At 46.8% G+C, this 25,791-nt stretch overlaps 2 protein-coding genes across 19 annotated transcripts in view; both read left to right on the top strand.

Moving 5' to 3' along the window:
- Positions 1–15,895, top strand: part of NDRG3 (NDRG family member 3) — an 82,503-nt gene extending 66,608 nt beyond the window's left edge. For 7 of the 12 annotated variants that reach the window (XM_021077358.2, XM_021077357.2, XM_021077354.2 and 4 more), the window contains 6 exons: positions 925–990; positions 1,113–1,164; positions 6,586–6,633; positions 11,419–11,454; positions 11,544–11,595; positions 14,276–15,895. In XM_021077358.2, the coding sequence (XP_020933017.1) occupies positions 925–990; positions 1,113–1,164; positions 6,586–6,633; positions 11,419–11,454; positions 11,544–11,595; positions 14,276–14,457 (436 nt within the window). In that variant the 3' untranslated portion in view covers positions 14,458–15,895. Of the gene's footprint in view, positions 1–924; positions 991–1,112; positions 3,189–6,196; positions 6,634–11,418; positions 11,455–11,543; positions 11,596–13,210; positions 13,250–14,275 lie in introns of all 12 variants that reach the window. The other 5 variants (XM_021077356.2, XM_021077355.2, XM_021077353.2 and 2 more) reach the window with 2 other exon arrangements.
- Positions 15,896–18,705: 2,810 nt separating this feature from the next.
- Positions 18,706–25,791, top strand: part of SLA2 (Src like adaptor 2) — a 27,499-nt gene continuing 20,413 nt past the window's right edge. For 3 of the 7 annotated variants that reach the window (XR_014832284.1, XM_021077894.2, XM_021077889.2), the window contains exons 1-2: positions 18,706–19,231; positions 23,312–23,445. Coding sequence is in view for 6 of the 7 variants with exons in the window: in XM_021077894.2 (XP_020933553.1) it covers positions 23,355–23,445 (91 nt within the window). In the remaining variant the exon portion in view is untranslated. Of the gene's footprint in view, positions 19,236–20,640; positions 20,859–23,311; positions 23,446–25,791 lie in introns of all 7 variants that reach the window. The other 4 variants (XM_021077890.2, XM_021077895.2, XM_021077891.2 and 1 more) reach the window with 3 other exon arrangements.

The raw sequence follows: 25,791 nt of genomic DNA, 5'->3' as shown, positions 1-25,791 counted from the left end.
CATGCCTTGAGTACGGCCAAAAACAGAAAAGAAAACAGCTTTCAAGAGGAATGAATGAACTGAATGAATGAAACTGGAGGCTATTTCAGCCCCGTTCAACTACAAGTTATAGTTTTAAGATGTTTTTGAGACCAAAAGTACCTACAGTTATGTACACACACACAAAATTGAGGTGGCACAGAAAAATGAATGTAGAGAAGGCAAAAGATAGAAGCCGTGGACTTCAGTCTCTCTCTACTGATATCCTGTCATCAGGCAGAAGTGATATGTGAACACTAGTAAAATTTTCTTTTGTTTGTGTATTCCCAAACCTGTCACATCTCTCGCAGTCACTGAGAGAAAGCTTAATTCCTATCTTGGAACCCTCTTCTCCAAGGTAAAAATGTTAGCTCCTAGCTTTCTGGGTACATGGGAAAAGACTGAGGAATTGGGTCAGCCGTAACTTACCCAGAATTGCACAGCCAGTCAGAAGCAAAGCCAGGTTTTGAACCCAGTCTCTCTAAGCTCCTTCCTCTATATAACAGAACCTTCTTATTTTTAGTTGATATCAGAAAGGTTATTAAATACTGCACCAAACTGTTAGTTACCAGGAAAATGTTTCCCCAAAAAAGTTCCCCTTAAAAAATTATTGCTATAAACTAGTTGAAAAATTAAACACTTTGGACTTGAGGATTTCAGTAGCATTGCTGTTAATTGTTGAAGTTGCCTCCTTTTAGCATCCCACAGTGTCCCTTTTTTTGCTCTATACCACTCAGGATGCCACTGACGAGGCTATTTGGAAATAAAGTGCACCCTTCCCTCATCAGGTGTGAAGGAAAGATAGTTTTAGGATTCCTTGATACACTTTGTTTCTTACAACCCAGGAAGTAACCTGAATTGCTATGATCTTACCTGAAAAGGGCATTGTTTCCTTTGTTTTTCTAGACGCAAAGACCTGGAGATTGAAAGACCCATCCTGGGACAAAATGATAACAAATCAAAGACATTAAAGTAAGTCCCTCAGTCTCCCCACTAAGTTGCTTAACATCTCTGCCTTTGATAGACGAAGTCAGGGTTCAGTGGAGGGTACATGCTGCTTGCTGAGTGTCACCTCTTATTTTGCTTTCCCCCAGGTGTTCTACTTTATTGGTGGTAGGTGACAATTCACCTGCAGTTGAGGCTGTGGTAAGTATGTCCTGATCTTGTGAAGATGAAGGAGATGAAGTACAATCAGTTGGGAATAGCATACCACTGATGCACTAGAAATAGTTGGTAGATACTAGTTTTTGCTTTTTCTGATTATATATACCAAGGTTTGCTCTTGACTGTCCAGTCTGGAAAAAGAATTCCTCGGTGACTGCTAGGTTTCATCAGAAGGGATCAGTATTGCCCTTGACTGCTCTGGGTAGTGCATTGCAGTCCACTTTGTGGCAAGTAGTACAACTAAATACCATTTGCTTATCGTCAGATTTCTGACAGCTCCAGCCTTCTGTAGCCACCGCAAATTTGGAACTGTATCAGCAGGCTGGAAGGCAGCTGAGCGCCTGGATGCTTTTCCCTACATCTTTCTCAAACATGTAGCACATTGGTAAAAATAATACATGGTCATTGTAGAAAATTGGTAATTAGAAAAAATCACGATCCCATTAACCCAAAGACAACCTGTTATCTTTTTCTTTAACATAGATTGGATGGTATTAGAGATACAAGGTTTTGGGACTTGATTACTTAACACTATTGACAGCATATTTCCATATTATAAAGTCAGTGTGTCTATAAATACTCAGTCTTATAAATATACTCTTATTTATTTAATCTCATTCTCCAATTGATTATTTCTTTTTTGGGGGGTGGGGACTCACCCGCGTCCCTGGGCCAGGGATCAAACCTGCGCCACAGCACTAACCTGAGCCACAGCAGCAACAATGCCAGATCCTTAACCCACTGAGCCACCAGGGAACTCCATCCTGTTGATTATCTCTGATTTTGCTCCATTAATAATGTTGCTGTTGAATGTCCTTATAGAGTCTTTGCCAGAATGTTTGATCGTTTCCCTAGGATGAGATGGAATTAGTATGTCAATAATCATAAACTGGAGGAGTTCCTGTTGTGGCTCAGCGGTAACAAACCCGGCTAGCATCCATGAGAATATGGGTTTGATCCCTGGGTTAAGGATGCAGCATTGCCGTGAGCTGTGATACAGGTCACAGACATGGCTTGGATCTGGTGTTGCTGTGGCTGTGGAGTAGGCCAGCAGCTATACCTACGATTTGATCCCTATATGCTGCATACGCAGCCCTAAAAAGAAAAAAAATCAAAAACTGGAGTTCCTTGGTGACTCAGCAGGTTAAGGATCTGGCATTATCACTGCAGTGGCTCAGGCTGCTACTGAGGTGTGGGTTCAGTCCCTTGCCTGGGAATTTCTACATGCTGTGGGTGCAGCCAAAAATATCATAAGCCTTTGTAAGTTTTGGTTTTTTTTCTTTGTAAGGTTTTTAATACATTTTGCCAGAGTCCTTTCCAGAACAGTGTGTTGCCACTGGCAATATATGAGAGTGCCTGTTTCACAGCATGCTGTTCAGCATAACTTTTAAATTGTATTAGTAGTTTAACTTGATTAAAATTGGTATTCCCCCACCCCCCCCTTTTTTTTTTTGCTTTTTTTTAAGGGCCGCATCCATGGCATATGGAGGTTCCCAGGCTAGGGGTTGAATCAGAGCTGTAACCACAGCAACAACAGATCCAAGCTGGGTCTTAAGACCTTCAGACAGCTCATGGCATGGCCAGGGATCAAACTCGAATCTTCATGGATGTTAGTCGGATTCGTTTCTGCTGTGCCACAATGGGAACTCTGGTATCCCACTGTTTTCATTTACACTTCTTTAATTACAGATGAATCTGACAATTTTTCATAAGTCTGTTATCATTTGCTTCTTTCCCATAGCATACATAACTAAGTATCTGCATGAAATTATCTGGTTTCCTTCCCTTCTGCCCTATTTAGAGCAAAATATTAGGGAGTAAGGCTTTTTGGAAAAGGAATCTAATAGTTAGCCAGAGATGTTGACACAGAAGAGAAAGTTGCTTGGCAGGGGAATGTTTGTAGGGTGAGATAGATGTGGCAATAGAATATATTTGCACTTCCCTGAATTGCCCTGTAAAACATTCTGTGTCTAGTGTAAAATACATGGTGTGGCTTGAGCACTGAGGCAAATAACCCCCAACTCAAAAAAATAAAAATCCCCAAAGATAGAGTTCCTATCATGGTTAATGAACCTGACTCTAGTATCCATGAGGATATGGGTTCGATCCCTGGCCTTGCTCAGTGGGTTATGGATCCAGCGTTGCTGTGAGCTGTGGTATAGGTCACAGACATGGCTTAGATCCCATGCTGCTGTGGCTGTGGCTGTGGCACAGTCTGGCAGCTGCAGCTCCAATTCCACCCCTAGCCAGGGAATTTCCATATGCTGCAGGTGCAGCCTTAAAAAGAAAAAAAGAAAAAAAATCATAAATGTGTACTTAAAGCAGGAGAATGCTGAGTTGTCTTTTTAAAATTTCATGGACTCCCAAGTTCCCATGTGGCGCAGTGGATTAAGGATCCGGCATTGCTGCAATTGCAGCTCGGGTTTGTTTGCTGGCCCAGCAACTTCCACATGCTGTGGATGTGGCCGAAAAAAATAAAAATAAATAAAAATTTAAATTGCATGGACTTAAAGCAACATTACCAATTATATTGCAAGACTATGTAAATTGACCAATGCAGATAAGATATTTTTCTCTGATTTCCACACTTTCTCAATACTTGTAGAGAACTTTAGATGCCCTTTCTGTACCACACACTAGGTGCTCTTCTAGACATGTTCAAAACTAGCTCCCCTTCTAGAGCCTTTTATCCCATAAATTGGTAGAGATTAAATGGCTGTGCCCCTGCACAGAACAGCAGGGAGAAACTCCACAAGTTCTGCTCAGTCACTGTTGCTAGCTCTTCTTGCTCACTTATTCATTCAGCATCGTATTTTGGCGTCTCCTATATGCTTGATGCTGTAGAGAATAAAATCGGATAAGATGGAGCCTGTGCATTTGAGAAGCTAGGGGAGAGTAGAGATGTCAAAAACCAACCATTGTGGAGTTCCTGTCGTGGCGCAGTGGTTAATGAATCCGACTAGGAACCATGAGGTTGCGGGTTTGATCCCTGGCCTTGCTCAGTGGGTTAAAGATCCGGCATTGCCGTGAGCTGTGGTGTAGATTGCAGACGCGGATCGGATCCTGCGTTGCTGTGGCTCTGGCGTAGGCTGGCAGCTACAGCTCCGATTCGACCCCTTGCCTGGGAACCTCCATATGCCGCGGGAGCGGCCCAAGAAATGGCAAAATACAAAAAAAACAAACAAACAAAAAAAAACCAACCATTGTGCTTGGCGTACCAGACACTGAGGCTTTGTGTAAAGTTACAGAAATTATAAAGTGCTGAACCAAGGAAAGCATGATTTTATTATATTAAATCCAGACTTGGGAGTTCATTTTTCCAGAAAATATTTGTTATATATTTACTTTATTCTCAGCACTGTGCCTGGCAGTTAGGGATCCAGTTTTTACATTCTACTCTTTAGAGCACAATTCCATAGTAAGTAAATGGGTATGTTTGTTTGTCACTGCATTGTCATTTGTATGGAGCAAAAACTTTGATTTGGTTATCCTAGCTTTTAAATAATCCCTTGATTTTATTTATTTGTTTATGTATTTATTTTTGCTTTCTTTTAGGGCCGTACTTGAGGCATATGGACATTCCCAAGCTAGGGGTAGAATTGGAGCTATAGCTCCCCACCTTTGCCACAGCAACATAAGTCTAAGCCACGTCTGCGATTTACACCACAGCTCACAGCAATGCCAGATCCTCCTTAACCCACTGAGTGAGGCCAGGGATTGAACCCGCATCCTCATGGATACTAGTCAGGTTAGTTTCCACTAAGCCACAATGGGAATTCCATAATCCCCTGATTTTGGAAGTTTTGAATATCTACCCATCAGAAATTCCCCAAAATAAATGTTCAGCTAGATTCCTGGTTTTTTTTTTTTTTTTTTTTTTTTGGCCACCCCAAGACATATGGCCTTCCTGGGCCAGGGATCCGATCTGAGTCACAGTTGAGACCTAAGCTACACCTGCAGCAACACTGGATCCTTTACCCGCTGTACTGGGCCAGAAACAGAATTTGAGTCCCGGTGCACCCAAGACACCATCGATCCTGTTGCACCACATCGGGAACTCCTGGATTCCTGGCTCTTGCCTATGTAATTTTAAAAACTCTCTTACTGACTTGCAGGCTCTGCAGTCTGTCATACAGGTGCCTGCTGGTTATTTTTCCTAAGACAACTCATATCCTGTCACCTCAGAAGCCCTCCATGGCTTCTTGCCTCCCACAGCCCTCTCCCCGCAGTGTTTCCTCAGGCCGTGCATCTCTGTAACCCCACGCATGCCCTGCACATTCACTTTGCATCCCCTGGGCCTTTGCTTAGCTTTCCCCTGACTCTGGAAGCCATCAAATGCCCACCCCTACTTACTCTATCTGTAGAAATCCTACCCATCCTTCTATACTCACTAAGCTCAGAAATGAAATATTTAAGTGATCTCATTCTGCCTTGTGTTACATGTTTTCACCCTAGTAGATTCCATGTTCTTAGCACATGTGTGCTTGGGAAGCAGGTGTAAAGGAGAGATCTCGTTACTCAAGTTAACCATAAAACATTGTTAAACCTAGAGTTTATCTCCCTATATCCTAGGGAGGTCCCTGCCTTTGTGGATACAAATGTAGGCGATACCAAACATGTACATATACAAGGTTGTAATTCTTAATTGTGATGACTGCTGTGGAGGAAGAAAAAGCAAACATAGGGGGGTTCAACCTTAGATGGAGTAGCCAAGGTCTTGAGACAGAAGAGTGTAAGGAATAGCAAACCCCACCACCTCCAGAGCACAGGAAGGGTGTGAGGAATGGGCAGAGGAGGTGTAAGGGTTCATTCAGAAGGGCCAGCTGTGCTGGGAAGTCCTCAAGACTCCAGTAGGTAAGGACTATGGTCCAGTTCACCATTTATTTTTTATTTATTTTTTTATTAGGGCTGAACCTGAGGCATGTGGAAGTACCTAGGCTAGGGGTTGAATCGTAGCTACAGCTGCCAGCTTACACCACAGCTCACAGCAATGCCTGGTCTCGGACCCACTGAGCAAGGTCAGGGATGGAACCTGCATCCTCAAGGATACTAGTCGGATTTGTTTCCGCTCCGCCACAACAGGAACTCCCAGTTCACGTTTAAAGAAGTACGTAACCATCCCAATGTTGTGCAGCCAGTAGGAGATATTAGAGTCAACATGTAGTTCTTTGAAGACTACTTGTAACAGATGCAGAAAATGAACTTAGCCAGATTTTTAGATCTGCTAAGAAATATAAGATATAAAATACATCGTACAAATATATCTCCCAGTTTATATTTTGGTAATTTCTTTGGCTGATTCAGCCACCTCCAAACTGAGCTATTGCTCTTGGAAGATCCTTCTCATGCCAAGCTGTTTCTTATTTTTCTAGCAGTTCATAAAATTTTCTTTTCTTTTTTTAGGTTGAATGCAATTCTCGCCTGAATCCTGTAAATACAACATTGCTAAAGGTAATGTGTTTTTTCCTCATAGCCAACCATTAGTAAATTATGCGTGGTTCAGAGTACTTTATTTCTGGAATAATTGCCCAGAAAGAAGGAAAGCTTTTATTTCTTTGTCTCTCTTTTTTTTTTTTTTTTTTTTTTTTTTTTTGTATTTTCTTGGGCTGCTCCCGCGGCATATGGAGGTTCCCAGGCTAGGGGTCTAATCAGAGCTGTAGCCACCGGCCTACACCAGAACCACAGCAATGCCAGATCCGAGCCAAGTCTTCGACCTACACCACAGCTCATGGCAACGCCACATCCTTAACTCACTGAGCAAAGCCAGGGATCGAACGCGCAACCTCATGGTTCCTAGTCGGATTCGTTAACTACTGAGCCACAATGGGAACTCCAGGAAATCTTTTCTTTTTCTCTGATTCTTCCTCTTAGAAAAAAATTTTTCTAAATATATTCTCATTGTACAAGATTGGAAAATAGAAAAAAAGAATGGAAATATAGAAGAATAAAATAAATGAAAATTATCCATAATCCTACCACCCAAAGGTAACCTCTGGTAAAAATACTGGTCTCTTTCCTGTACATTTTTACATCATTAAGGTTTTAGGCAGAGTTCTCTGTGGCTTAGTGGGTTAAGGATCCAGCGTTGTCACTTCTGTGGCTCTATTCACTGCTATGTTGCAGGTTCCATCCCTGGCCTGAAAACTTCCACATGCTGAAGTTTGTGGGGGGGAGGGGGGTGCAGCCAAAAATGAAAAAAATTAAAAAGATCATAGGCTATTTATAGCCCTATATCTGTTTTCCTCAACTTTTTAACATGCAAACATCTTCCTGTGTCATTAAAAACTTAATAAGGGAGTTGCCATCATGGTACAGTGGAAACAAATCCAACTAGGAACCACGAGGTTGCGGGTTTGATCCCTGGCCTCACTCAGTGGGTTAAGTAAGGATCCAGCGTTGCCGTGATCTGTGGTGTAGGTTGCAGATGCAGCTCAGATCTGATGTTGCTGTGGTTGTGGCGTAGACCGGCAATTGTAGCTCCTGTTCGACCCCTAGCCTGGGAACCTCCATATGCCTCTGGTGCAGCTCTAAAAAGGAAAAAATAAATAAATAAAAACTTGGTAAGCATTATTTAATGTTGTGAGAAATAGGATAATGGACGGAAATTCTTGACAAGCTAAATCCCCTTGTATTGATCCAATAACATTCTGATCATGAGAGTAGATGCCTTTTCTTTTCTCCTAGGGCAAATAGAGAGTGTTGCTTTCTGCTACTTTCTGAGCCTGAAAGACTTCTGCTTTCTTTCCTTTAGTGTGGTTAAAAGGGAAGTGCTGCCACAGAAACAGCCCATAGTTCCTGGAAATATAACTTGAGGTTAATGCTCTGAGGTGACAAAACTCAGTGTTCTGGGGTCCAGCTGACGAGTCTAAAATATGAATTTTAAATATATGGTTTCAGATTTGCCTTTCACTGCAGATTTGAATCAGTTTTCCAAAAGCACAGAAGTGAACTTCATAGTAGCCATAGATGGGCTTATTTCTGGGCAAAAATGCCCATCCACAACAGCATGAGGGAACTGATTCTCTGATAGGTATCAAGCTTAGAAATCGTCTTTGTCAATATTCTCTTTGCATATGGGAACTATCTTAACAGTTCTAAACAGAAGTTTTCTAAACTTCATGAAAATACAGCCTGAGCCAGTTAGGTCTGTTTTGTACTCGAATAGGTTAAATGTTTGTTCCTGATCTGAAGCTTAGAATATTCGGGAGACTGACTATTCCCTCTTAACCTCAAATTCCTGGGCCTTCTGTGGCATTCCCATCTGCTGAATAACATCCACACTCAACGTTTTCGTGCTAGTGAAGGGAGACCATGGGGCTCATGTCTCTTTAAAAAAAAAACAACAACAACAGCAGCCTGGAAAGGCTGCTATCTGAGTATGGAATGCATGACAGCTGCAAGGAAGAGGGTGCCCTCACGATTGGTCATCATGCCCTAGAAGCAGTGTTCTCTGCAGGCTGGCAGAATATGCATCACCTTGGAGCTTGTTAGAAATGCAACTGCGGGAGTCCCTGTCGTGGCGCAGTGGTTAACGAATCCGACTAGGAACCATGAGGTTGCGGGTTCGGTCCCTGCCCTTGCTCAGTGGGTTAACGATCCGGCGTTGCCATGAGCTGTGGTGTAGGTCACAGACGCGGCTCGAATCCTGCGTTGCTGTGTCTCTGGCGTAGGCTGACTGCTACAGCTCCGATTAGACCCCTAGCCTGGGAACCTCCATATGCCGCGGGAGCGGCCCAAAGAGATAGCAAAAAGACAAAAATAAAATAAATAAATACATACCAGCTACAAACAATCAGAAATTTAAAAATTTAAATACCATATACAGTATCATAAAGGGAGCGGCCCTAGAAAAGACAAAAAAAGAAAAAAAGAAAAAGAAATGCAAGTGCTTGGAGTTCCTGTTGTGGCTCAGGGGTAATGAACCCAACTAGTATCCATGAGTATGGCCCCACTCAGTGGGCTAAGGATCTGGCGTTGCTGTGAGCTGTGGTGTAGATCACATACATAGCTCAGATCTTGTGTTGCTGTGGCTATGATATAGGCCGGCAGCAGCAGCCCCGATTTGACCCCTAGTCTGGAAACTTCCATATGCTGTGTGTGCAGCCCTAAAAAGAAAGAATAGAGAAAGAAAAGAAATGGAAGTTCTTGAGCCCCACTCCAAACCTATTAAATCAGAATCTCTAGAGCAGGAACTCAAGAATCTGAGTTTTAATAAGTCCTCCTGATAACTCCAACGCATGATCACAAAACCCTACTTTAGAAAACTTCGTGGGGAGTTCCCATCGTGGCTCAGTGGTTAACAAATCCGACTAGGAACCATAAGGATCCCTGGCCTTGCTCAGTGGGTTACAGATCCAGCATTGCCGTGAGCTGTGTTGTAGGTCACAGACGCAGCTTGGATCCCATGTTGCCGTGGCTCTGGCATAGGCCAGCAGTTAGAGCTCCAATTGGACCCCTAGCCTGGGAACCTCCATATGCTGTGGGTGCGGCTCTAGAAAAGACAAAAAAAAAATAAAATAAAACTTTGCAGGAGTTCCTTTTGTAGCTCAGCGGGTTACGAACCTGACTAGTATCCATGAGGATGCTGATTTCATCCCTGGCTTTGCTCAGTGGGTTTAGGATCCAGCATTGCCATGAGCTGTGGTGTAGGTTACAGGCGAGGCTCAGATCTGGCTACGTGCATCAATGATCTGTTGCGGCTGTGGTGTAGGCTGGCAGCTGTAGCTCCGATTCAGCCCCTAGCCTAGGAACTTCCATATGCCACAGGTGTGGCCCTGAAAAGGGGGGAATCTTTGCACGGGTGAAAATAACTAGCTTAAAATGTTTACGAGATGAGCGATAGCCTCACTAAACCCAGCTATGAAACGAAAGTGGCTGACCAAGCAGGTTGCTGAATTCAGCATCAGTGTTTGATTGGAAACATCCCCTTAGTGTGGAATGAAGATAATACAGAGTTGAGAGGGAATGTTAAAGGCATGGTAGCCTGAGAAGTTAGGATCACACTGTTTGTAGACTCTGAAGGTAACATTCTCCAGGTGGAGGCAGAACCATGGTTGAAGGTAGTGATTAACTTCCCTATCAACCCAATGGAAAATTCCTGATATGGGCCTGAGAGCCAGCCCCTGAACTACTGATTAATAAATATTGAATAATCTTTCAGATTTATATCCAAGGTTATTGCCAGGATTTAAGTCTTTGTATAAAGAGCCCATTGAACAGACCCACAGACATGGAGAGCAGACTTGTGGTTAACAAGGGGCAGAGGGGAGGGAGTGGAATGGACGGGGAGTTTGGGGTTAGTAGATGCAAACTGTTACAATTAGAATGGATAAGCAGGAGTTCCCGTCGTGGCGCAGTGGTTAACGAATCCGACTAGGAACCATGAGGTTGCGGGTTCAATCCCTGGCCTTGCTCAGCGGGTTAAGGATCCGGCGTTGCCATGAACTGTGGTGTAGGTTGCAGACGGGGCTCGGATCCTGCGTTGCGTGGCTCTGGCGTAGGCCGGTGGCTGCAGCTCTGATTTGACCCCTAGCCTGGGAATCTCCATATGCCATGGGAGCGGCCCAAAGAAATAACAAAAAGACAAAAAATAATAATAATAATAAATAAACTGTAAAAAAAAAAGAATGGATAAGCAGTGAGATCCTGCTGTATAGCACAGGGAACTATATCCAATCACTTATGATAGAACATGATAGAAGATAATATGAGAAGAATGTATATGTATGTATGACTGGGTCACTTTGCTGTACAGAATTTGACAGAACATTGTAAATCAACTATAATAAGAAACTTTAAAAAGAGTGCCTTGAGGAGTTCCTGTCGTGGCACGGTGGTTAACGAATCCGACTAGGAACCATGAGGTTGCGGGTTTGATCCCTGGCCTTGCTCAGTGGCTTAAGGATCCGGCGTTGCCGTGAGCTGTGGTGTAGGTCGCAGACATGGCTCGGATCCCGAGTTGCTGTGGCTCTGGCGTAGGCCAGCGGCTACAGCTCCGATTCGACCCCTAGCCTGGGAACCTTCATATGCCGCAGGAGCGGCCCTAGAAAAGGCAAAAAGACAAAAAAAAAAAAAAAAAAAGAAAAGAGTACCTTGAGGAGATGGACATGTGGATGCAGTTAAACATTAAGTTAACCTAAAATTTGATCCTGTCCTGCTTGAAAGGACTCATAAATTTTCAGAGCATTTCCTTTAGGTGTAAGTTTTCAGCTGACTTACTTGTTTTTCTTCTTTTAGATGGCAGACTGTGGTGGACTACCCCAAGTAGTTCAGGTAAGAAGATTTTTTTTTTTAAAATCACCCATTTGATTCTAGCTCTCTGCCTATGCAAAGATTAATGCCTTCTTATTTTGTCCCCTTAGCCTGGGAAGCTCACCGAGGCCTTCAAGTACTTTTTGCAGGGAATGGGCTACAGTGAGTAGTATATAACTTTCTATTCTCACAAAGATTTATTGATAATGGGGTCCTTTTGACATCTGGGGAGTGCTCAATTCTCAGGGCATAACCTCTGTGGTAGCCACCCTGAAGTCAAGTCAAGCCAAAATGTTGGAGTTCCCACTGTGGTGCCATGGGTTAAGAATCTGACTGCAGTAGCTCAGGTTGCTGCAGAGACCCAGGTTCAATCCCTGGTCCGGGAACTTCCATATGCCGCGGGTGCAGCCATTAAAAAAAGAAAGAAATTAAGAAAAAAAGAAAGCCAAAACATTTATGAAACATTCATCTGTGCATATACATAAAGATGAGTTAATGCTTATTAAACATTTACTGTGAGCCAAGCACTTTATATTCTTAAGAGGTAAGTTCTGGAGTTCCCACTGTGGCACAGTGGTTAATGAATCTGACTAGGAACCATGAGGTTGCAGGTTCGATCCCTGGCCTTGCTCAGTGGGTTAAGAACCCAGCATTGCCATGAGCTGTGGTGTGGGTCGCAGACGAGGCTCGGATCCCTCGTTGCTGTGGCTCTGGCGTAGGCCGGTGGCTACAGCTCCGATTAGACCCCTAGCCTGGGAACCTCCATATGCCGCAGGAGCGGCCCTAGAAAAGGCAAAAAGACAAAAAAAAAAAAAAAAAAAAGAAGTAAGTTCTTTCATTAGTTCCATTTTATCAAAGAGGGAACTGAGGCTCAAAGAGGCTAAACATTCCCACGGTAACAGTTCAGCTGCAGAGACATGATTCAAACCCTGGTGGTATGACTCCAGGGCCCATGTTTTCAACCACTGAAGGCCTAGCTATGAATCTGAAGTTATTAGTTTACATTTGATCTCAGCTGGTAAGTGACTCTTGGCCTGGAAAAACAAAATTGAGATGCCAGAAGAGGGTAGTGTCCTCCATTAAATCCACTCCACCAGAGGAGATGATCTTGCAGAACATTTTCGAGTGTATTAAAGGATTTGTCTGTGTCATGTACCACTGTCCTGGTCTCTGTATCGTGAGACCCCTGAGCATTCTCAGTTGTCACAGAATATCCACGCTTGCTCCTTTCTCGGAGTTTCAAAAAGGAAAACCCTTTCACCCAGGTACAGAGCTCTTTACTCAGTAGGGCGACTTTTTCTCCCATCGTCAGTATCATTGTGGATAATGATCTTGGGGCAGCTGCTCTGGACAGCTGCTGGGCCCCTGGGTACAGCCCTGTACCTGGCAGGCAGGCCGTGTATGTCTTGTCTATAGAGTGGCTGTGTCACCCCCGTCTGTGAGCCACTACCAACCGAGCCCACACCATATCCCTTTGGCTTGCTGGGAGGAGCGGAAGTCCTGTCCTTTCCTAGAAAAGAGCTGATCTTCCACCCTGATTCTGATCCATCCAGGTGGGCTGTTTAGAGTGGAGGGGAAACAGTTGTCTTTGATTAGTTGAGAGAATATCTGAGATGTTACTGAAGTATCAAGCAGCCTCATCCCCTTTCTGGGACCTAAAAATAAAACTTTATCCCTGGCTTAGAATGTTCTATCAGTGTCTGCTAGGCAGCTGAGGTTGCCACTTGGCACTCTTGGGTCACTAACCTGCCTTTTCCTGTGTCCAACCTGCTTCCAGTCCCGTATGTGCAGCTCAGTCACCTGAGCACCGAGTCAGGTACCTTCCTCTATGCTGGTCCCGCTCCCACCTCCCAGCCACACTCTCCTGGCTGCATTGGCTGCCCGCAGCATGTCCGCGGTTTTCCTGTGCAGTGAGAGCCCGATAGAACGTGGCTCATTCTGCCCCAGAGGGTTAGCCTGCAGGTCCAGCCCTGGTTTTTAGGAGGGACAAAGAGCAGGTTTTAACAGCCAGGGTCATAGCAGCAGCTGAAATTTTATAGGTAGGGCCCTTCTTAAACCACTGCCTACTTGTTGATCCTTGATTTAACCCAGATGTAGGATTCTAAATTTGAGAGCCTTTGCCCGGAAAACTGCAGGTGATGGCATATTTTGACCCCCAGTGTTGAAATGACAGCTGGGAAAGTGGCTCGTGCCTCAGAAGAATAAGCAGGGAGGTATGCTGAGTCAGGCCCCGTCCTGGCCAAGCTGGAAGGACCTTACAGCCAGAGCAGTGGCGGAATAGGAGTCTGAGTTAAACAGCCACCCCAGAGCTCTTCCTCACAGGCAGCTTGGACGCACTGTCTGTGTAGAGCCCAGCTCCAGGCCCACCTGCACTCCCTACCCCACACCTTTCTACATGTTTCCTCTCCATGTAGCAGGGGTAGCTTGTGGACACGGATGGTAGTCTTGTTGTATCGGGCTTGCACTGTTTGTGAAGCACCTTCATACTTGTGTGGTTTGTCTTTCTTTTGGTTTGGTCTCGCATGCACCACAGGTTTCCCAAAGCCTCCTTCCTAGTCACTGTATGAATGGCGTGGACGTAGCTAAGCAGCTGTACTCTAGACTTAGGTTTCCCCCTGTTCTACCGTGAATTAGAGTCAGCTGGGATTCCAGAAGATTGCTGCAGCCATGCCTGTAGCCCCTCACCTAGTGCCAGTCATGCCAGGTGGGGGTGGCTATGTCTTCTCCTGGCGTCACCTTAAATGGGTTGGGAAAGCTAAACATAAAGCCTTCGGTGAAACTTCTGTATTAGCTGAGCTCCACCAGGGCTCCATCCTATAGTCCTCTTGGTTCTTTCTTACAGTCCCATCTGCCAGCATGACCCGGCTCGCCCGATCACGAACCCACTCAACATCGAGTAGCATCGGCTCTGGAGAAAGTGCCTTCAGCCGATCTGTCACCAGCAATCAGTCAGATGGAACTCAAGAATCTTCTGAGTCCCCTGATGTTCTGGACAGACACCAGACCATGGAGGTGTCCTGCTAAGCAGATGCTCCTCCCCTGGACCATGCAAGTCCATCCTCCTTCAAACGACCACTCCATAATATAACACTTCCTCCAGCAAACTGGCATCTATCTTTAACTCCTGCATGGCCACTCACTCTCTCTCTCTCTCTGGTATCCTGGATTTATCATCCTCTCTGCCTGCCCACCCACCTTTTTGTATGTACCAAGAACCACTTCCATGTCATTACTAAAACATTCCATGTCTTTAGCTGCTCAGATCTCCATATCTTCTCTGGCCAGCTTCTCCCTGTGCTTTCTCAACTATGTATCTAAGATTCTTTGATCCTGATGTATGTGTGTGAGCACGCGTGTCTGTGTTTGTGTGTGCATAGTTCTGTGATTTTAGACATGCTTTCTTGTAGAGCTTCTGCAAAAAAAAAAAAAAAAAAAAAAGGGAGGGTGACTGTTATTTTTTGCATTTTCAGTGCTGTTTTTAGAGGAAATAAGTAGAACAGATTTCTAGGTTGGGTAGGCCACTCCATTCTCTTTTCAATTCCAAATTGGTCAACAGAATTCGCAAAGTGACTTCAGGAGAAAGCAGCTCTGAGGAATGTGGAAGATCATAATTGCTGTTGTGACTGTTGACTGATTATGACCCTCAGAAGGGAGCCTGTTACCTAGAGAAGCAGGCTGGATGTCCAGCCACCTCCTCCTGTCCACACGAATTCACATACGCTATTCTACAAATAAAAGGGAGGGAGATGTTCTCCTAGAAGCCTGTGGACGATGAGGTTCTGAGGCACTGTGGAGTTTTTCCCGAGGAGTGAGTGTGACTTAATTATCAGACTGTCTTAGCACAGAAAGGTGGAAAAAGAAATTCCAGGCCTCTGTTCTATCAGAGCAAAACGGATGTCTCTGCAGTGTTTGATACCACATACCACACGTCTGCAGGAAGCATCTCCCAGGAGAAGCTCTCCAGTCAATCACCCAAAAAGGGAGAGGTATGGCCTGGAAATTATGTATGATAAGAAAATGACTGGAGAGTGAGGAAGACATTAACACAATATGATACAAATAAGTGTAGCCTTGATTTCAGCAGACTTAATGGAAGCTACATGAAATTCAGAAAGAACCCATTTCTCAGAAAGTTAATCCTGCGAACTCCCTTTTGGGAGGGGAAAAGGGCCATCTGTAAGGGCAGCCTGTCCAGGTGAAATTGTGTTTAGTCACTGCTATTTGAGGGGGGGGGTCACAGCCACCCAGAGAGCGTCACCAGGAGAAGGGTAAAAGCAACTGCCACACAGCAAGGTCCCAGCTTTGAGGGCATCAAGATGTCAGCTCAGGGTTACATAGTTTGATCTTAAGAAGAGGCTTTTCAGACGTAGCCTTTGCTTTCTGCTGAGATAGGGAATGCGTCCCTCTGCCGGAGTACGACTTTTTACGATGATGAAATAAAGCTGTATATGTCTCATTGTTACCTGGTGGCTGGAGTGACTTCTCTTAAGCCACTCCCGGGGCTTGGGGAGGGGGGGGGCACCGAGTGACTGCCCGTGGGCCCTGTGCTGGGCACATCCACGTACCTGATGATTAATCCACCCATCGACACCGTCCATTTAAAGAGAGAAAACCATTAAAAAATAAAAATAAAAAATAAAGTGAGAAAATCAAGACCCAAGGTCATATCAGCAAGCCAGCCGGGATTGAACCCTGAGCCCATCTACATGCCTGTATTCCCCTCAGATCAAAAACTGAGAAGCCTGTGTTTTGGGATGGAGGAGAAGCTGAGGTCTTGGAAAGGTGTTCCACATCTCAGCTCTGCCCTCTGTGTGGGGTTGCCACATTACACCCGACAGCCACCTGCCAGGGCTCCTCAAACAGACCAGGCTGTATTTCTCCAGAAAGAGCTGTCTTTGCATTCAAGTAATTCCAGGAGGCTACCATCTCAGGTCAGTTTTGAATGATCCAGGGGCTGTGTCTGTGGGAGATCATTGTAAAGCGACTGGACCTGCCCCTTCTGATAGAGGACAGGACACCAGTGCACACAAGCAGATACGGGTCACCAGGCTGCGTTTCTGACAAAACAGGCCAGTACTGACTTCTGGAGCCGGAGGTGGTCTGATGGCCACAGTTGGCTCTAAGCACCTCTTGCTCCAGACGTCTTGGCTACACATCAGCATGGATGGTTGCCTTTTTCCCACCCTGGCTTTTGCCTGGAGTCAGTTCCCAACTGACTACACCCGACTGGCCCTTACTGCGCTCATTCTCTTCTCATTTTCATTTCCTTTCTCCCTATTCAGTCCAAAAAAAAAAAAATAAAGTGAGGTCCCTGCTTTATGAGAGGCAAGGGAGTGGCCACATAGATGTTATACAAGATGATTGTGTGTGGGAGTTCCTGTTGGTGGTGCAGTGGAAACGAATCTGACCAGGAACCATGAGGTTGCTGGTTCCATCCCTGGCCTCGCTCAATGGGTTAAGGATCTGGCATTGCCATGAGCTGTGGTGTAGCTCACAGTCATGGCTCAGATCCTGTGTTGCTGTGGCTGTGGTGTAGGCTGGCAGCTGTAGCTCCAATTAGACCCCTAGCCTGGGAACCTCCATATGCCACAGGTGTGGCCCTAAAATCCAAAAAAAAAAAAAAAAAAATGATTGTGTAAATCTTTTTAGTATAAATGGTCTCGCCCAGTTCTCATGGCAGCTATGCAAAGTGGGCGGTATGTTTTATAAGGAACAGCTGAGGAAAGGTAAGTGATTTGGCCAAGGACACCCAGCTAGAAAAAGTTCCCAGTTCTTGCAAAAATCAGTGTATTTTCATATTTTATGAAGCCTTTTACTGAGCACCTACTGCAGGCTGGGCCCTTACACCTTCCTATATGTTCCTTCTATTGACCCAGTAAGTCACTATTCCAGTTTCGTGTATGAGGAAGCAGGCCCAGAGGTAACAGAAAATAAATAAAGCTGCAGATGTAGGCTTTAAACTCTAATTCTCAGGGGTCTCCCTGAGTGGAATGGGAAAGGCTGTGGTAGACTAGAGATGGTCATTCCTGTTTCCTCGTTCATGGACCTCTCCTTGAGTCTGAAAGTCTGTCTGTTAAGTGAAAAAGATGGACCTTGCAGTGGTGTGGTCGCAGGAGCAGGAAGGTGGGTCTGTGATCAGTTCCCTCCCAGCCACAGGCCACATCCTTGAGTGGCCGTCACCCACTCTAACATCCTGGTTAAGACTCTCTTAAACAGGACGGGCCTCTGCTATGGCTCCCTCAGCTCTCCACCTGAGGTGCACCAGGAGTTAAATCTCAAGCCAGTCTTCCCCAGGAAACATGGGGAAGCTGAGAGAGCCCAGGTGTGCTCAAGCTGACACGGCCCCAGATAAGACTGCATTGTCTGTGAAGTGGTTTTGTGTTAAAAGCATATCCCCAGGATTGGTAATACCCCCGTAATAGGGAGACAGCAAATGGGTGTGGTTATTTAGATTCTAATAAGCTGAGATTAATTTTTTGGGGGGTGCACCTGTGGCATATGGAAGTTCCCAGGGTAGGGGTTGAATTGGAACTGCAGCTGCTGGTGTACACCACAGCAATGCGGGATCCTTAACCCACTCAGTGAGACCAGGGATCGAACCCACATCCTCGTGGACACTAGTTGGGTTCATTACTGCTGAGCTACAATGGGAACTCCTGAGATGTTATTAAATTTCAATTCTAATTATTGATTTAAACACACCAACCAAAGGCAGTTCTGTCAGAGATTGTGTATCCTAGCTGAGTGATTCTCAAGTTGAGGAATGCATCAGAATCACCTGGAGGCCTTGTGAAATAAACAGGTTGCTGTTCCCCCACCGTGGAGTTTCTGATTCTGTAGGTCTGAGATGGGGCCTCATCAGAGATGGGAATTCGCATGTTTAACAAATTCTCAGATGATGCTGAGGTGCCTGGCCAGGAGACTACACTCGAAGAACCATTGTCCACAGAGTGTGACCCCAGACCAGCAGCGTGGATGTGGCCTGGGAGTTGTTAGCGATGCAGAGTTCAAGACTCTGGACCCAGTGAACTAGAATCCACTAATAAGAGCCCCAGGGGATTCCTAAACACATTAAAACTTGGGACACATCACTCCAAGGCAGTTCTTCCTTTTTTTGCCAGTCAAAGGACTCTCAAAGTGCAGGTTCCTAGCCTGCTCCTCTGGTGGCTTGGATTCGGAAGATGGGGGAGGACCCCAGGAGTCCACGACTCTCAAGACTCTCAGGTGATTTTTATGATCAGATAAGCATGGGTAACGCCTGCTCACTTCCCTGGGTTCTGTGCTCCTTGGACCAGACCGTCCTCAGAGCCAGAGAAGAACCTCACCCTCCAGGATCATGACGCTGCAGCTGCTTCTCCCCCGCAAACAGGAACTCGGGGAAGGTGGCTCCTCGATAGTCTGTGATGCCGTCAGAGGAAGCGGGTGGTTGTGAGAACCACAGAGCCTGCAGATGTGAGCCAGGAGCTTCAAGGACCCTGCAACAGCTCAGAGAGCCCAGGGCCCACTTCCCGGCCTGGCTGTGGTTGGGTGGGTCGTCCAGTCCGAGGCCTCTCAGGAGCACCAGGCTCCTGTCCCATCCCAGGGGTACAAATTGCTGACCACAGGCAGATGCGGAGCTACCCAACGCAACACGGAGGGCCTGTCCCAGAAGATTCTCCCCGGACAAGAGGGTTCTTGGTGGCCCAAGACTAAGGACGTTGGGAGACTTCCAGAAGGGGCCCCTAAAGCCCTAACCTCTGCAGCTAAAGCATGCATCTTAGCCGAGCCCCTGCCCCAAGCCTCTGATGTCAGGAAACCAGTAAGTAAGTTTGTTTCTGTTTTCCGATGGCCTTGGGGCTGTGAGGGGGGAGTGGGTCCCCCCAAGACCAGGAGTGGGCTCTCCTGTTGGGAAGCAAACTCGAGAAGGGGACATGGTTCTCCTGAGGCTGTGAGGGGAGGTTCTGAGGGCCCTCTCCCCATCTGCCGGCCCCCGGGGAACGGCATCCTCCCCGCCAGCTGGTCTTCAGGCCTGTTCTGGTCCTATCTCTGTTGCCACCTTGCTGTGTGACTTTGGGGCCCTCCCTGGGCTACAGCCTTAAAGTATCGGTAGATGAGAGGAGTCTAGATTATAACCTCCAAAGACAAGTTCAGCTCTAGAGTCTATGGTCTTTCTCAGATGAAGGAGAGGGAGTTCTCCCTTTAGTTCAATCTGAATTTATCACTTAACCTTCACCGCTGAGAAATTATCTTCAGAAGCACAAAAGACTATTGCAGACCCAGCTCTGTACTAACCAGCTATGGGACAGTGAGCACGAGCTCGCCCTCTCTGGGCTTTGGTCACTGTTTAGAATAGGAGTCAAACCCTGCCTGTGTCTCAAAGGGCCAAGCTGGATGATCAAGATGTAATGTGGGCCATGTGCTGACCTCAGCTGCCTTCAACTCTTTCCTTCCACCCATGCCTGGGTCTCCTAGGAAGTACCTAACGAGTTAAATTGTTCAAATACTTACACAATTTTGATTAGATTCTTTTTTTTTTTCTTTTGGCTACACCCAGGGCACACAAAAGTTCCCGGGCCAGGGATCAGACTGTAGCCACAGCAGTGACAACACTAGGTCCTTAACCCCCTGAGCCATGAAGGAATTCCTGCGATTAGATTCTTTCTCTTAAAAGGTTGGGCCATCAGAGTTTCTGTGTGGCGCAGCAGAAACAAATCCAACTGGGAACCTTGAGGTTGTGGGTTTGGTCCATGACCTCGCTCAGTGGGTTAAGGATCCGGCGTTGCCGTGAGCTGTGGTGTGGGTCACAAACACGGCTTGGATCCTGTGTTGCTGTGGTGTAGGCTGGCAGCTATAGCTCCGATTTGACTCCTAGCCTGGGAACCTCCATATGCCATGGGAGCGGCCCTAGAAAAGGCAAAAAGAACAACAACAAAAAAAGTTTGGGCCGTTACCTCCTCTCGCTCCTAGGCCTGCCCACTCTTGGTCTTCATTTAGCCCCCAGGAGGCTTCCCTTCCTGTCCTTGATCCATCCAGGGAGGGAGGGGAGCTGGCAGAGTGCTGGGGGGCTGCCAGCCTGAGTGCAGGGTTCCCCTGCCTCCCTTGGGCCCAGCCCTAGCTCCACCTGCATTGGGAAGAAGTCTCTGGGTTTAGTGTGGTTGGTGACTGTGGTGACTCTGTCTTGCTGAAAGGAGGGGAAAGGAAACTTACTGAGCACACCCTCTGCACCAGGTCCTGGACTTGTCCCAGTATCATCCCAGATTCACAGAAGGGACTTGAAGCTGCATTTGCTGCTTGGGGTCACACAGCCCGAGTTCGGTTGGTCCGACTTAATCTCTCGTGCTGCCCAGGAATGATCTCCTAGGAACTTTCTGGACCTGTGTCTGCACAGTTCAGCATAGAGCCTGTACCTAATACCCAAGGGAGAAGGAAAGGCTGGGGACCAGCAGGTCAGTTGAAAACCTGACTTGAAGCCAACTGTAATGGAAAAAATAAAAATCATTTAAAAAAAAAGATAAAACCGGACTTGAAGGGGTGCTTTATTTAGTGTGGAGGGAAGCAGCACCACTGCGCTGCCAAGGATTCAGGACCCCATTGTCCAAGCAGGAAGTGGCTGCCAGGAGCCAATCCCTGATGGTGCGCCTGTTTTTTATGAAAGAGCTTCTGGCCCATGAATACTGAATTCCCCTGGAGGCGGTAGCACACAGATAGGGTTATCCCCACACCCATGGCACAGGCCACAGAAAGCTGTTCCATCCTTAAGACGAGATCTTTACTCCTCAGACACAACTGCCTATGAACCCATGGGGTTCACTCCAGGTTCATAATGGGCACCTGTCCTCACCCAGGCAGGGGGAAATGTTCAAAGGCAAGGACAGGTGTTCTTGTTATGGCTCAGCGAGTTGAGAACCCCACTAGTATCCATGAGGATGCGGGTTTGATCCCTGGCCTCACTCAGTGGGTTTCAAAGGGTCCAGCATTGGCGGCTCAGATCTGGTGATTTGACCCTTAGCCTGGGAACTTATATATGCCGTGGGTGAAGCCCTAAAAAAAACAAAAAACAAAACAAAAAAGGCAAGGACAGAATGTGCTATGTTACCAAATGGGTGGAATGATGCCTTGTCTCTAGTGAGAAGACTGAAACTGAAAGCATGAAACCACCTCCCTGAAACATTTTAATTTGTATAGTGTTTGAAAAATATCAGCATTATCCTGGAAACCTGGGATTTTAAGTTATTCTAAGGATAAGACACCTGTCCAAAGAAGTAATAATCACTTCAACCATTTAGTTCATGTGTGTCAAGTGGCTTCAATGGGTGAGATGCTAAGGAAATGGCTCAGCAGTTAACGAATCTGACTAGCATCCATGAGGATGCAGGTTCGATACCTGGTCTCGCTCAGTGGGTTAAAGATCCAGCGTTGCCATGAGCTGTGGTATAGGTCACAAACATGGCTTGGATCCTGCATTGCTGTACCTGTGAAGTAGGCTGACAGCTGTAGCTCCTATTTGACCCCTAGCCTGGGAACTTCCATATGCTGTAGGTGCGGCCCTAAAAAGAAAAAAAAAAAAACAACAAAACAAGCACTCCAATATGTGAATAATGAAAAATTAGGCGTTCCCACCATGTTGCCATAGGTTAAGAATCCACCTAGAGTGACTCAGGTCGCTGTGGAGACATGGTTTTGATCCCAGGCCTGGCGCAGTGGGTTAAAGGATTTGGCGTTGCCACAGCTGTGGCTCAGATTCAGTTCCTGGCCTGGGAACTCCCATGTGCTATGAATGTGGCCATAAAAAATACTTGGGAAGAACAGCACAATGGGGAGCTGAGAAGGAGAGAGGGGAAGGCTCCCAGGAGCAGCCTCTGGTGAAGAGACACTCAGGGCATGAAAAAGGAAAAGCAGGCCCTGGCCAAGCTCTTCACATGTATTATCTCTCAGACCCGTGTGTCGGTTATTGTTATCCCCACTTTTCAGATGAGGAAATGGAGGCAAAGAGAGGGGAAGTGGTTCGACAACCAATCCCGTAAAGCCTTGCAAGTCATCACTCTGTCAGACAATCTCCCAGGCATCTTACTTTGCCCTGTGACACCAGTAACAGTGGGCTCGGTGTCACTTAGCTTGTGAGACACCAGCTCCCAACGTGCCCAACTAGCCATGGGTCTGATATGCCTGGAGTGAACTCTGTCCTGTCATTGGCCCCTGCTACCCAGTGGCAGAATGCGATCACAGGACACAAAGTGGTTCTGAGTAGCCTTAGGAACCACCAGCCAGGGCTGGGGATTCAGGGAAAGCTTCCTGAGGAAGGATGGGATCCAGGCAGGCCCGAAAGGGGAAAAGGGCATTCCAGCCAATGGGAGGGGGCTTTACACACTTGAAAGGCTAAGAAACAAAGAACGGAGCATGGCTGCAGTGTAGAAGAAATAGGATGTAAAGAAAACAGGTTTTCAGGGAGTTCCGTTGTGGCTTAGTGGAAACGAATCTAACTAGAATCCATGAGGACGCAGGTTTGATCCCTGGCCTTGCTCAGTGGGTTAAGGATCTGGTGTTGCCATGAGCTGTGGTGTAGGTTGCAGACGCAGCTCAGATCCCACGTTGCTGTGGCTATAGTGTAGGTTGGCAGCTACAGCTCCGATTAGACCACTAGCCTGGGAATCTCCATATGCCACAGGTGTGGCCCTGAAAAGCAAAACAAAAAAAAAAGAGAGAAAAAGAAAAAAAAACAGGTTTTCCTGTTTGCAGAGAGCCTTAGGGTCTGGTGGAGGGGCGGGAGCCTGGTCCTGATGGGAGGGGTCTCCTTCACTTGTGTCAGCGAGGAGGTCAGCCGCACTGAGCTGGGGAGGAATGGTGTCTGGGTACCAGGCTGGGAGCCACAGCTCTGTTCCCATCACGGCCTCTCTTTCAGATTTCTCTTGGCAATGTGCTTCTGAGTGCTCTGCTGAGGAACCATGGGAAGTCAGCCCAGCAGGGGGAAAACCCTGCCAAGCCCAAGCTTGAGCCCCTCCGTGCCAGACCAGGGTCCTGAGCCTGTGCAAGCAGGTAGGCCGTGGGCCCCGGGGCAGCCAGGTCTTCCTGACCAGCCATGCCAACACAGCCTCGCACCTCATTGAGGACCTGCTGGGTACAGGGCCCTCGCCATGAACCACACAGCCAGGGTCCCTGCTCTTGGGGAGCTTACCTATTGGCGGTGAGAACATGAAAACAGATAAACGAGAAAATGTGAGAGAGGGACAGGAGCTAACCAGGACGGTGTGAGGCTCCCCTGGGCCTCTCCCACAGCTTCCCTTCTCCTAAATCAGTTTATTCAGAGACTGGGTTGCACCTGGACCAACCCGCTCCTGTTGCTCTCCACGCCGCCCTGTCCACACTAGCCGTGTGCAGCTATTTCAGTTTAAACTGAAATTAATTAAATAAAATTAAAAATTCAGCTCCTCAGTCACACCGGCTGTATTTTAAGTTCTCTGTAGCCATATGCATCTAGTAGCTCCCTTATTGGAGAGCAGAGTTATAGAACGGCTCCATCGTCACAGAAAGTTCTAAAGATCTCATCTCACCCTGAGAAATGCTGTGAAATACTTGAAACAAAACAGAGCTATGTTGGGAGATCTTCTGCAGCATAGCAGGTTAAGGATCCAGCGTTGTCACTGTAGCAGCTTGGGTCATTGCTGTGGCATGGGTTTGATCCCTGGCCTGGGAACTTCCACACGCCACAAGTGTGGCAAAAAAAAAAAAAAAAAAAAAAAAAATAGAACCATGGTGACTGGAAAAAATGAGTTCATACAGTGCACAGGCTAAACTTGTAATTGTGGTTTTCGAAGATAGTCCTGACTAAAAAAGCCAGTCTTTAAGACGATGAGACAATCAAAATATCCTGCAAATTCTAACACTTTCATGTCAGGGCTGCAGCCCCGGTTTGTTTCTTATTCCCCAGAACAGCCCGTAAATCCTTTCTCCAATCACATTCTGATTTGGGGTTTCGATGATGTATCTGCCAGGGTTCTCCAGAGAAATAGAACCAGTTGTGTGTGTGTGTGTGTGTGTGCGCATGTGTAAGAGAGAGAATTTATTGTAAGAAATTGGCCGGCACAGTTGTGGGGGTGGCCAGTCTGAAGTCTGCAGGGCCGGCCAGCAGGCTGGAGGTCCAGGGAAGAGTTGAGGCTGCAGAATCCCAGAGTCTGGAGGCAGGGCTCTCTCTTCCTCATAGGACCTCAGGCTTTTTTGTTGTCAGGTCTTCAACTGACTGGATAAAGTCCACTCACACCGTGGCGGGTCATCTGTTTTATTCCAAGTCTACTGATTTGAGTGTTAATCTAATCTAATTAATAGTCGTGACCACATCTAGGCTGGCATTCGACCAGATATCTAGGTACTGTGGCCTGCCACATTGACATGTAAAATTAACCATCACAGATAACAAGATGATTCTAAACCAAGCAGCACTTTTAGGAGGAAGGACATGGCCACACAGGTAAACAGAAGGAGGGGACAAGTTCCTGTTGTGACTCAACGGGTTAAGAACCCAACTAGTGTCCATGAGAATGCAGGTTTGATCCCTGGCCTTGCTCAGTGGGTTAAGGATCTGACATTGCCATGAGCTGCAGCACAGGTCACAGATATGGTTCAGATCTGGCATTGCTGTAGCTGTGGTGTAGGCTGGCAACTGCAGCTCCAATTCTACCGCTAGCCTAGGAACTTCCATATGCCGCAGGTGCAGCCTTAGAAAAAATGTAATTTAAAAATTTGAAAAAAACAGAACAAGGGAACTGCAGAGCCACAGTCTGGATATCTGTGTGGATATCCAGGAGTGGCAGGAGTGGTCCCCAGTCTGAAAACTCCTCAACAGTGGCTGGGGCTTCCTTCCCACTTCTCAGCCCCTGCCCCTGAGATCCTCATCTCTATAATAGCAGCCTCCCCCAGGCCCCACAGTCATGGACACCCTGGGCCCTGTGGGCTCCTGCTGGGGAAGCAGCTGCCTCCTTTTAGCCACTTGACGTGTACCAAGAGCCTGGGGCCCAGCAGGCCCTGCAGGAAGAGACCTGGAAACCACACAGACCTACACCTCATTTCCTCTGAACCTGCCACAGGCTGCAGCCCCAAGCTGCTCTCAGTCGTGCCCAGATGCTGAGGGGTGACCCCCCAACAACAGGTGTCCTGGGGCCCTCCCTGCCTGTGGGAACTGAGGGGAACGGGAGCTCCCCCTCTGCCAGGGTCTCCAGGGCAAGAGAGGTCATCTCAGTACTTCTACTCAGGTCCCAGCAGGAGCATGGATTTGGGCAACTCCTTTGTCCATCAGTCTTGCATTAGTCCAAAATCTGCCAAGGTGCTGCCATGTGCCAGGCCTTGTGCCAGGACCAGGGGACACAGCAGTGGACAAGACTGGCACAG

This window comes from Sus scrofa, chromosome 17 (assembly GCF_054392235.1).
Source record: "Sus scrofa isolate SSC_HxYL_T2T_F1_AM1 chromosome 17, Sscrofa_HxYL_maternal_Yorkshire_Landrace_v2.0, whole genome shotgun sequence".
Classification (NCBI taxonomy): Eukaryota; Metazoa; Chordata; class Mammalia; order Artiodactyla; family Suidae; genus Sus; species Sus scrofa.
Note: the sequence above shows the minus strand (reverse complement) of the source record. Positions and strands in the feature narration are given on the sequence as shown.